At 36.9% G+C, this 13,107-nt stretch overlaps 1 protein-coding gene across 2 annotated transcripts in view; it reads left to right on the top strand.

The window, feature by feature from the left end:
• Nucleotides 1-288: 288 nt before the first annotated feature.
• Nucleotides 289-13,107, top strand: part of LOC139452497 (galactocerebrosidase-like) — a 28,840-nt gene continuing 16,021 nt past the window's right edge. Inside the window, exons 1-6 of one of the 2 annotated variants that reach the window (XM_071233994.1) lie at nt 289-487; nt 4,878-4,943; nt 8,156-8,219; nt 10,667-10,755; nt 11,580-11,744; nt 13,031-13,069. In XM_071233994.1, the coding sequence (XP_071090095.1) occupies nt 350-487; nt 4,878-4,943; nt 8,156-8,219; nt 10,667-10,755; nt 11,580-11,744; nt 13,031-13,069 (561 nt within the window). In that variant the 5' untranslated portion in view covers nt 289-349. Of the gene's footprint in view, nt 488-3,576; nt 3,656-4,877; nt 4,944-8,155; nt 8,220-10,666; nt 10,756-11,579; nt 11,745-13,030; nt 13,070-13,107 lie in introns of those variants that run through there. The other variant, XM_071233995.1, reaches the window with a different exon arrangement.

Here is a 13,107-nt window from a genome sequence, read left to right as displayed (position 1 = left end):
TTACGTTGTATGGCTATAATTAGAAGGTGGCCTACAATTTTACGTTTTAATCAATGATTTGGTTAGATCGCCAAAACGCCCTTCTGGTGCGAAACATTTACCAGAAGTATGAAGTTACCTTTGGCTCTGCTTTGTCCGATTCACATGACTGAGGAAGAACAGACGAAATTCATATGAATACAATTACGTTTTAAACACTGTTTGGGTTAGATCGCCAAAACGCACTTCAGATACGAAACTCGTACCGGAAGTAGGAAACTACCTATAGCTCTGCCTTGTCCGATTCACATGACTGAGATCAGCAGACGAAATTCCAATGTTTAGTGTTATTTTGTCGTGACAACTCATCATGCACAGGCTGCTTGGTGTTATTCTTATTTTGTTGCAAACAAAATTAAGTTTGTCATCTCCAGAAACCTACTACTTCACGGACAAATACGGTCATGGTCGTCTTTTCGACGGCATTGGTGGACTGAGTGCAGGAGCGGTATGTTTCAATGTCATGATTGTCAATCATTGTGGACAAACAGGCCCTTGTCTCATGATCTAGAGCTTGATTATTTCTTAGATATTTTACTCGTATACCTTGTGATAATGTACAGGCTACACTTGTACCGTATATGATTAAGAGCGTGCTTATTCCATTTGGTTTGTTACCCTCACTAGTCGTAGCCTAGATCTTGTGTTATGAGTGGGTCACATACCGCACCATCCTTGCTTTATTCTAATATCAGCACCTATATCTATCGACGTCTAAGGTTAAACAGTAGGTGGTGTCGTTATCAGAGAGCAGGTTGGATTGTTTCCCATATCGGTTCATTTTCAAGGACATTGACTGATTTTCATCCCAAATTTTTGGTATATATGTCTAAATGATACAGAAAAATGTCCTTTCAAAAGTTTATGAAATCATGAAAATGTCAAATTTCCATTTGTCTCCAGCAACATGACTGGTGGTGTAAGTGTAAGAGAAAATATTATCCTACCCTATTTTTTATCCATCCCGGGGATAGTGTCAGAATGATTCTACCTAGTGAATTTGAACCCATACCAGTGTGTTTAAAGGGGCACTGATCTAACGCATTTCCCCGGACTGGTTGTTGCCTTTGTTATTGTTTTTTCCCCCGTGAGTACCCGGATGATACGTAACGCAACTGAACGTGACCAGAGACTGGGCTACCGTCTGCAAGGACAGCTAAATAAACTTGGAGGCTGGAGGCAATATTTGTTTTACGCATTTTTGCATAAACACTGATTGGTCAACTGTGATCTATAAAGATTTCGACAAAGGGCGCATGTTAATTAATTTCTTCAGCCTAAACAAACAGAGAAAAAGAACGGTGGAGCGCATCGGATGTCGTCATTTGGAAATACCCCAGATGGTTATAGGTTAATACTAAAAAAGTATCCCTGCAGTGAAAGCATATTCGGAATTCGGATTGCGTCAATAATACGATTACTACTCCCTTGTTGTCATCCACGTTTTCTCGTATAACCTACGATTGTGTATTTGTCGTCAATCACTTGATGCTCAGTTAATGAATTTATTACAGGTACAATTAGTGGTAGCACCACTTAGATTACCTGACAAAGGTTCCCATTTGGCATTTATTGTGTCTGGGGTAATTATTCAATCTAAATCCAGGTTTGAAGTGAGGTGAAATGTGTGTTATGTAATATGCACGTGGCAGACCAGCAAGAGGCGAATGATCAGTTGATTTACTTTTTTTTTGTAAATCAACGGATCGTTCCTAGTCATCAAAGGATTAACAGAAAATCGTTGATTGATTAATTACTGTTATCTTGCACAGTGGACATGTCAAAAGGGAGTGTTTACATGTCTAGGTTTACTAAAACAAAGGGAATACACTCATACCATGGCGTGAAGTGCCGATGTAAAAACAACATACTTTGTTCAAAGGGTTAACTGATAATACGTTGTTTGATTGATCATTGTTATCTATCACTCAATGGATGTTTTAGGAACCGTGGACGTTATGAAAATAGTTGTCACGTGGGCTTTCCCAGCCGACCATTGAGACTTGACACCTATGTAAAACACCTGAAACAATCCAAGTGATCAGTTGAGAAACGAACACGGGTTATAATATCCCGAAACGATATATATCTTTTAAAATATTTGATTGTCACAGAGACACGTGACATCGAATACGTTTCTTTGTACAGCTGCAGACGAGTGGGATATTGTTCCTTTGTGTGGATATTCATGGATACATTCACGAACAAGGAAGCTGCCTAAAATTTATACACATAACTTTGGTAGGTTGTAATTATAGTATTTGCATTTTGTTTTCCTTCTTTTGAACCGATTCGTTCTTGTTTCTCTACGTCTTGGTTGAGAAATTCTTCAATGCGCGATAGACGTTGTTTTCACAGGTCTTTTCCTTTGTAAGCGTGTATATATTACCGTCAGTTTGTTAAATGTGATTCTCTCAGGCAATTTATAAAATGTGCAAATATTTCAGTCATTTTGACTAAAAAAATCTGCCCAGATTGATTAAGACGATCAAAAGGGCCTACAAACATCACAACAGATTATTATGTAGGATTAGAAGCCAAACAACATAGACATGTACTTTTCAACGTAACATTTTCAGTCTCTTGGTGATGATATTAAACATCAAAATGTTTGGAATTCGTTATCATAATAATACAGATGGAAATGGTTTTTTTCAGTCACTTTGAAAAATAACCGAATATTTAGACGTTTAATAAATTTGAAAATGTTACACATTTTGACAGTAAAACAATATACATACTATAAAAAAAACAATGCTCGGGTGAAATATTTACTTTGTGTTGCAAGTCAAAATAGTGTAAACGAAAATCGCAAAATTGCCAAGCAAGTGACTTATCAAAACTTCGTCACCACCGATGCTACCCACAAAGATACCTACATTTCCTTATTAACTCGAAAACAGTATTTCATTTTGTTGATCAATGTGACCATACGTCCTTATTACTACCCATAAAAGTGACTAATGCGCTTACGAATGGCGCAGCAGAGGTCGCGAACTAGTCTAGATTTATGCTATACATCCGGGTACTCACTGGGGAAAAACAATAACAAAGGCAACAACCAGTCCCGGGGAATTGCGTTAGATCAGTGCCCCTTTAATCCTATAGATACTATACTCTAGTGTGTTTCATCTTATAGATACTACAGGCCTACTCTAGGGTAATACTTCCCCCGTGAAATTCTTAGTAGGATATAATCCTTGCTTACATGAGCAAGATGTGATTAGAGAGTAACTACCCCTGTGAGGCCATGTTCCTCTTACCCAAAATGTGGCCTGTTTATTTATTATCATTTTTTACATACCCACAATGATCGTTTCTCATCCTTTTTTTACAGAAATATGTGAAGATGGTTTGTCAGAATGTGCAACAGACTAATAAGTCATTGACATAGAATAATCTACATACTTGATAATGTATCCTTTGGGAAACAACACTTCATGTCTTATAGTTTTGAAATATCGGTCAGGTTTTTTTTAGTGGAATAAAAATTTGCTTATGATGGACTATAATATCGACTGGTTCGACTTGGGTTCAAAACTATTCTCGCTGCGCTATGCAAAGCAACATCTATCAGAGGATCAAAGAATGAGAAGCTGTATATCATAACATACAGGTAAATAATAAAGAGCTGACGTGTTTTTGTTGTTGATTAATGCATTCACGACTTAAGGGGTGAGGCTATCCATCAACATAATACTATGTACAATAAAATATCCCTTCAAAGAATTCAGGTAAATGAACAGGTGATAACAAACTTGGTCAATAAAAATGTGCAATTTGAGATGAATTATGACAAGACAAGATGATTTAATATTTAAACTGTATTTTCTGTTCTGCTTTGCATTGTTTATATGCAGAAATAATCATGAACATGTGTATTTTCTCGTAAACTAAACCGGAAAAAGCTATCCGCTGTTAGCACATTTTCTACCAATCTACCAGTGATTTGTTTAAAATTAAAAGACACCTTATAAATATAACTTCAAAGAATTTTGATACAATGATCAGATGAATTGGATCTGAAACAAGTCTTTTATAAGGTATAATATATTCTAATATCGTGTTATTTTAGTTGAAACTTTTGATTTATATATTTAAAATAATAATAACCACAAGTGTATCACTTTCGAACAACTGATATCAATTGCTGGATATGTTTTACATTTGGAACAATTTGATCAGTCTCATGTTCCTGCTACAGAAAAGGGGATCAAAAGGAAATGCAAAATTTATCGTAATTACAACCAACAAAAGTTATATGAAAATATTAGAGAGTTACCTTGTTTGAGGAATGTATCTGTCAATAGCCACATAAAGGACCAATATCCCATACATATGAAACTGTACAAAGAAACTTGTTCGATGTTACATGTCTTTGTAAAAATGTAATAATTTAAAACATTTATAGCATTTTGGGATATTATAACATGAATACATGACAATTTTATGGATAGCAACTTCTTTTTATTCTTAATACAAAGAATAAAAAGAAATTGCTATCCATAAACAGTGTCAGCACCATACCCATACTCGTTGGTTTCACACAAGTGGTAAACGTCTGAGACCTGCATCACTTTGGGCTATCTTCCTACATTAAGCTGACACACTGTGATATAACTGGAATACTGTTTAAAGCAGCACGAAACTCATCCAATTTAAGTGTTTATTGGATGCCCTTAAAACTCAAAGCAAGCCAGCTCTACACATGATGCATTAATTATTGCATGTCTTAGGCAAGCCGGAAAACTACAACAAGACCTTGTTTCACTTTCATTTTTTCAAGAACACAAAATAAAGAGAACTTGATTTTGAAATGTTTTTATTTTTTGTTTCAGTCTTCAGTCCTGTTGAGAGGGTACCCAGAAAAACAGAGAAATGAAATTCTGGACTACATGTTTAAGGTGCGTGGCATCAATATATTATGTGATACAATCTCCGAAAACCTATGATGGGTTAGTGAAGACCCCTGCATATTCAGCATTCATGAGATAACTGTCTTCATTTATATGTACCATACATTAAGATACAATGAAGTGTTCACCATTATGAAGAAAGATCGTACAGATCACTAACAGTTTTAGTCCACTAGTCCTTATAATGATAACATATACCGGGCATTACCCTGGTAGCAAAACCCTTAAAGGGGCACTGATCTAACGCAATTCCCCGGGACTGGTCGTTGCCTTTGTTATTGTTTTTTCCCAGTGAGTACCCGGATGTAGAGCAGAAATCTAGACTAGCTCGCGACCTCTGTTGCGCCATTCGTAAGCGCATTAGTCACTTTTATGGATACCGGAAGTAATAAGAGCGTATGGTCACATTGATCAACAAAATGAAATACAGTCTTCGAGATAATAAGGAAATGTAGGCATCTTTGTGGGTAGCATCGGTAATGGTGACGAAGTTTTGATAAGTCACTTGCTTGGTAATTTTGCGATTTTCGTTTACACTATTTTGACTTGCAACACAAAAAAAATATTTCACCTGAGCATTGCTTTTTTTATAGTGTGTATATTTTTTTAACTGTCAAAATGTGTAACATATTTATTAAACGTCTAAATATTCAGTTATTTTACAAAGTGACTGAAAAACATTTCCATCTGTATTATTATGATAACGAATTCCAAACATTTGGATGTTTAATGTCATCACCAAGAGACTGAAAATGTTACGTTGAAAAGTACATTTCTATGTTGTTTGGCTTCTAATCCTACATAATAATCTGTTGTAATGTTTGTAGGCCCTTTTGATCGTCTTAATCAATCTGGACAGATTTTTTAGTCAAAATGACTGAAATATTTACACATTTTAAAAATTGCCTGAGAGAATCACTTTTTACAAATTGACGGTAATCTATACACGCTTACAAAGGAAATGACCTGTGAAAACAACGTCTATCGCGCATTGAAGAATTTCCCAACCAAGACGTAGAAAAACAAGAACGAATCGGTTCAAATGAAGGAAAACAAAATGCAAATACCATAATTACAACTTACCAAATTTATGTGTATAAATAGGCAGCTTCCTTATTCGAGGAATGTATCCGTGAATATCCACACAAAGGAATAATATCCCACTTGTCTGCAGCTGTACAAAATAACTTATTCGATGTCACGTGTCTCTGTAACTATCAAATATTCTAAAAGATATATATCGTTTCGGGTGTCAAGTCTCAAGGGTCGGCTGAGAAAGGCCACGTGACAACTATTTTCATTACGTCGACGGTTCCTAAAACATCCATTGAGTTTGATAACAATGAGCAACCAATCAACGTATTATCAGTTAACCCTTTGAACAAATTGTATGTTGTTTTTACATCGGCACTTCACGCCATGATATGAGTGTATTCCGTTTGTTTTAGTAAACCTAGACATGTAAACATTCACTTTTGACATATCCACTGTGCAAGATAACAGTGAATAATCAATCAACGTATTTTCTGTTAATCCTTTTATGACTAGGAACGATCCGTTGATTTACAAAAAAAAGTAAATCAACTGATCATTCATCTCTTGCCGGGCTGCCACGTGCATATTACATAACCTCACTTCAAACCTGGATTTAGATTGAATAATTACCCCAGACACAATAAATGCCAAATGAGAACCGTTGTCAGGTAATCTAAGTGGTGCTACCACTAATTGTACCTGTAATAAATTCATTAACTGAGCATCAAGTGAATGACGACAAATACACAAGTGTAGGGTTATACGAGAAAACGTGTATGACAACAAGGGAGTAGTAATCGTATTACACAATCCGAAATCCGAAAATGCTTTCACTGCATGGATACTTTTTTTAGTATTAAACTATAACCATCTGGGGTATTTCCAAATGACGACTTCCGATGAGCTCCGCCGTTCTTTTTGTCTGTTTGTTTAGGCTGAAGAAATTATTTAACATGCGCCCTTTGTCGAATCTTTATAGATCTCAGTTAACCAATCAGTGTTTATGCAAAAATGCGTAAAACAAATATTGCCTCCAGCCTCCAAGTTTATTTAGCTGTCCTTGTAGACGGTAGCCCAGTCTCTGGTCACGCTCAGTTGCGTTGCGTATGATCCGGGTACTCACGGGGGAAAAAACAATAACAAAGGCAACAACCAGTCCGGGGAATGGCGTTAGATCAGTGCCCCTTTAAATCTTTGCTTAAACCTGATTGCATAAGGCTATAACCACGTGTCTACGTTATCATTTGAGTGAAGCACAAACTTGTTGATAGCAACAACCTCGTGTTAGCCAGGTCACATGGAACATGGACAAGTTAGTATCATCATAAGTATTGTAATGTGACAAAAGTATCACAGTATGTATCCAAACATGAGGTAGGCATGACATGACACCCCTAGTTTTTTAGAGCTGGGACGAAGATCCATCGGTGCATTAGTGTATCAACCCTCAACTACTAATTTTATGAGTTTCCATGCAAGTATTTGAAAAATCACTGGTATCTATGTTCGAGAATGATATATACTAGGCACCAAAAGAAACGCCGTGGGAGCCGTGCCAGAGGGGTACACAAAGTACGTGATCTAGTCTACCAGTTGTTGGAGTTTCATTTTGTGGAAGCCTCGGTGGCTGAGTGGGTTAGATCGCTGACTTTGTGTAATGGCAATTAGGTGCCTCACTCTGGCAGTGTGGGTTCGAGTCCCGGACGGGACTCAATCCAAAAAAAGCATGAGAATCTGTACTTAACTAAGAAAGTGTTCTCCCAAATATAACATTTGTTACATTTGACCACTTTCTAAATGGCCTTGTGTGTTCATAGCTTTCGGGAGCCGTGCCAATTTACATTTGTGAGAGGGGTACACAAAGTAAGTGATCTAGACAACCAGTTGTCAGACTTTCATTTTGTGGAAGTCTCGGTGGCTGAGTGCGTTAGATCGCTGACTTTGTGAGCTGGCGATTAGGTGTCTCACTCTGGCAGTGTGGGTTCGAATCCCGGACCGGACTCAAGTCGTTTTTCTTTGAACTTTAGAGTTATCATGGTTATGACAATGAGCCCTTGACTTCGATACTTAATTTTGAACCACATACCCGCTTACTCCTCTGTTCCATGGGTAACATTTCAGCATATTAACTCAAATAGATTATGTCAGCTTTTTCTTTTTTTCAGCCAAATTTTGGAGCAGCCTTTCAGATCCTGAAAGTTGAGATAGGTGGCGATGCTCAAAGTACAGGTAATGTGCAATAGGTTGTTCCCTGTAGGAGTGAATAGGGTACCACAGCCACTAAACTAAGAATCTTCCCTGTCAGTTTCTGCCCCACTAGACAGCCTCATCCTAGAGGCCACTGCAAGTTGAACTCGATGATGAATCAGACAGTGGAGGTACTTCAAACTGATCAGTGTTTATCATCATTTAACTAATGCACCAATATCCAGTTGTGAAACTGTGTGCTGCTGCATTTGATTGCTCTTGTAAAAGCCTGAACCAATCTGGCTTTCAAATTCACTATTCTGACCAAATAAACGTTGTATGAGATTGTGATTATATATGACAGGGACATATGTGACAGGGACCATATGCAGTCACTAGCATATGCAATTTTAACATGTTCTGGTTGAAGTGTATTTGGAAAAAGACAACAAGGATATTGTAGTTTTAAAAATGAAGATTTGAACTTTTTTACTGCACCATAATGGTCAAGAAACGGCTCATTACAAACAAACCTTGTATTCAAATAAATTCTGTTCATTGCAATACATTGGCCTTTGAATGCATGCAGACAACATATCTTAGAGCCAAGGTAAATATGTGCAATGGGTGGTCACTATTGTGGTCAGGTGGAGCAAATTAATCTGCTGATGAAGTAACAGTATAAAGAAGAACCTTTCAGCATGACAGGCCTTAAACAAAAAAACATTTGACCGCATGAATCGTACAGTTGATATAAAATCATGCAATCTGCTTCGAATGTGAATGGTGGCGTTTGTGCAATCTGCAGTGTATAGTTAGTGGAACTTGAGTAGTCACCTCTGCTCTAAAATAGATAAAGAATTATGCCAGTACTTTATCGGGACAGAACATTTATAACATCCTGATCTATACTACATATCATCCTTTATCTATACTACATATCATCCTTTATCTATACTACACATCATCCTTTATCTATACTACATATCATCCTTTATCTATACTACATATCATCCTTTATTTATAGTACATATTATCCTTTATCTATACTACATATCATCCTTTGTCTATACTACATATCATTCTTTATCTATACTACATAAGCTTGTGCTGTAGTAGATATGGTAATTGGTCAGTCAATTTTCACTTTCTTGAATGTTAACATGATCAAGACATAACTCTGGTTTGACTGCAATATTGATACATATACTGAAGGAAATAACTAAGGGAGCAGACCTACAGGAAGTTAGTGTTGGGACGATACACCGATGCATCGATGGATTGATGGATTGTGATGTTTTACTTCTCGATACAACTATCGATCACAGTCGCACATAAAGTAAAAAATAGCGATTCATTAATGCTTGCTTTACTAAATGTTACTCCAAACACTAATTAGTAGTGAAAATTAGTAGTGAAAACAAATATTTTTATCCATTGCCACACTTGACACTGCCAACAATTATTTGTCAGTGTGCCAGGTATTTGGCCATTCTGTCTTTGAAAAAGATGGCTTCCGCCACAGATACGAGCACATGCAAGTATCATGATACATATTGGATCGCACAGCTGGTGTATCGTCCCTGCCCTACAGGAAATGTTTGACAGCATACTCCATAAGTTATTCCATGCCCCATGAGGTGTTATTTGGCTAGAAATTCCTTTGTAATGGTGTACATATTCTTGCTAACTGTTGTCAACCGATTGGTTGAAATAAAAATGAAAGTACATTTGTGTAACTCAATATTTTTTTATTTCATTTGGCATGGATTTGTTTTGGTAGGTCGGTTTAGTGGGAAAATAATAAATGCTAATACTATTTAGTGCAGAATATTAAGTATTACACCTGATTTCAGTACTGACATGTAGAGTAAACTATGTTTATTACGAACACACTTATAACGAACTGATGGATAAAACAAACTGGTTTTTTGTCCCAGCCTTTAGTTGTATATATGCTTATCTTATAACAAACTATGGTTATAACTGACTAAACTTAGTGGGGCCTTTGTTATAACCGTAGTATACTGTATTCATATTTTCATTGTACTTCTGTGAAGGCATTGTTCTCTTCATGGCAATGCATATGATCAATTAAGTTAAAAGTGACTTTAATTTTTAATGATTTTATAATGATAAATTCCTTGTTAAAGTAAAAAACACAACCGGTTCTAATGGTATTCGAGAAGACTCTGTGGCATTTGAATTTTCATTTTAATGAGTTTCCTTCATGTGGATTGTGATTAATGGCACAGAACGCTTTCCTTACATGTCATGTAAAGACCAAACGTCATGCAAAACACTGATCCTCTTTGGTATCAATAATACAGCTGGCATCCCTTTTGGATTTTAGTCAGAGGAGAATGCCTGTACCCCATACCTGTCAACTTGATGAGGTTTGGAATGTCACAATGTGGGATCTAACTGTTTCATTGGAACCAGACGGTGTGAATTGTTGAATTAAACGACATTCACTCTCTCAATTCCAGATGGGACGGAGTCCACGCACATGCGAACACCGGACGAGGAGAACTACCAGAGAGGATATGAATGGTGGCTCATGTTGGAGGCGAAGAAGGTACCTCACACTCAGACACAGTACACATACACTTGAAAAGTGCTTGTATTTAACGCTCTTCATTGAAAAGTATTTAAATTTACCATTTCTTTAATTAAGTATTTGAAATGACAAAAAAAATGAATTGCAGTAACGAGCCTTGAAAAGGAAGTAATCAGTCCTCCACTGAATCGATTTACAGAAGTAATTACCAATCTAAATTCATTGCAAGATTTAGCAGTACCACAACTGAGCATTTTGTTCGTGTGTCGCATCATGCGTTAATGTCATTGCACTTACGGACATAAATAAGGAACCATGTTTCTGCTGATCGAAGAAAATTTACAGCAGAAATATGGCTGAAAGTATCAGGTGACTAGTATCTGTTGAAATGATTATGAGGAAGTTGAATGTATATTTTCTGAACTTTCACAGGACTAATTGTTCTATTTTAGGATGAATATAAATGTCTTTGAAATTAGGATTTTGTCCTTGAAAAATCTATGAAGTCTGAGACATTACACACTAACCGGGTGGCCTAAGTAGTCTGTAAGCCCACTAGGGCTGGATAGGTTGATTAGAAGTGGGGAAATCTTTTGAAACATGAACTATATTGAACAAAAAAGGGACCATAAATGTTTTGGGGATTTTTTTTTGTAGTGAAGACTGAGCGCACATTTGATATTTCATACGTAAAATTTTCTCATCACCCCTAACTTTTTTATGTTCATTATATCAGTTATATGTCAGACATGTTATCCGCCAAGTTTTGCCGGTGGACTAACTATTTGACTACAGTTTTGAAAAGCATGCTTTATCCAGAATGGTTTTTGGTTTTATTGTAGCGGAACCCCAACATCAAGCTGTACTGCCTGCCCTGGGGGTGGCCTGGCTGGGTGGGAGGGGACAAGGGGGACGTGTACGCCAACCCTGAACAGACAGCCATGTATGTTGTCAAGTGGATCAAGGGAGCAAAGACGGTGCATAATCTCACTATCGACTATGTTGGGGTGAGGAGCTGCACACATTTACAGGATAAACTCTGGTCATACTATCAGACTTCAGACATGTTGCTTGATAATGGAAAGTGACCTGTAAGTGACCAGTAATTTAGTATTTATTTAGTTAACTAACTTAATGTATGCTAATAATTTTATTTATGTTGTGTTTGAATGATCAAGTGAGTTATGTATTATGTCAGTTGTATCACGGCATGGCAACTTAATGTGGGAGGAAAACCCGAAGTATTGTATTGTATACGAGCACTAGTATTGTGCTGACAGGGAAAATGATCATATTCAAGACAATTCTGAGTTTCGATTCTGTGATCAGCTTGTCTTGTCTTTGAGCAAAGGATTAGAGATTGATGTCAAACTATCAGACTTCAGAGATGTTGTAAGGGATGGAACATTGAGGAAAATAGTTCTTGACAGGTATCAACTGACTTTTTTATTTTGTTAGATAAAAAGATGCAGACATCCAAGGAAATAATGAGTAATATAGTGACTGAGAGTGGAAATTAACCCATAGGGATATGGGTGAGTGAGTGGGTTTGTTGTTGAGTGAGTGAGTGATATGGGTAATAAGTGATTGATATGGGTAATAAGTGAGTGATATGGGTAATAAGTGAGTGAGTGAGTGGTATGGGTGATAAGTGAGTGAGTGATATGGGCAATAAGTGAGTGAGTGAGTAAGTGAGGGATATGGGTAATAAGTGAGTGATATGGGTAATGAGTGAGTGAGTGGTATGGGTAATAAGTGAGTGAGTGAGTGATATGGGTAATAAGTGAGTGATATGGGTACTAAGTGAGTGATATGGGCAATACGTGAGAGAGTGAGTGATATGAGTAATAAGTGAGTGATATGGGCAATAAGTGAGTGAGTGATATAGGAAATAAGTGAGTGAGTGGTATGGGTAATAAGTTAGTGATATGGGTAATAAGTGAGTGAGTGAGTGATATGGGTAATAAGTGAGTGAGGTTAACATAGCTTTGACTAGTATTTCTGTTATATCATAATATGTCAGCTTACTGAGGGAGGAAAGCCCACAGTGATGCAGGTGGTAGACACTATGAGAATGTGTATGGTGCTAATAGATAAATTATCATCATGATGATAATCAGGACACCTGAGCTGCGAATCTGTGATCAGTAGATGCTGGCATGTCTATGTCAGCAAAGGATTAAAGACTGTGCTGAAGCTGTAGTTTCAGTATGAAGGTTGTCTGAATCTTGACAAACTGACTGAACATATTGAGTGTTTAGCAACTTATGTTCCTCTCTTGTTTTGTATTCAGATATGGAATGAAAGGATGTACAACATCGCCTACATTAAGGTAATCACTCTCCTGTACCGTTGGGATGTAATTGGACA

Source organism: Haliotis cracherodii, unplaced genomic scaffold, assembly GCF_022045235.1.
Source record: "Haliotis cracherodii isolate W230 unplaced genomic scaffold, xgHalCrac1.p SCAF_9, whole genome shotgun sequence".
Lineage (NCBI taxonomy): Eukaryota > Metazoa > Mollusca > Gastropoda > Lepetellida > Haliotidae > Haliotis > Haliotis cracherodii.
This window is presented reverse-complemented; position numbering and strand designations above follow the sequence as displayed.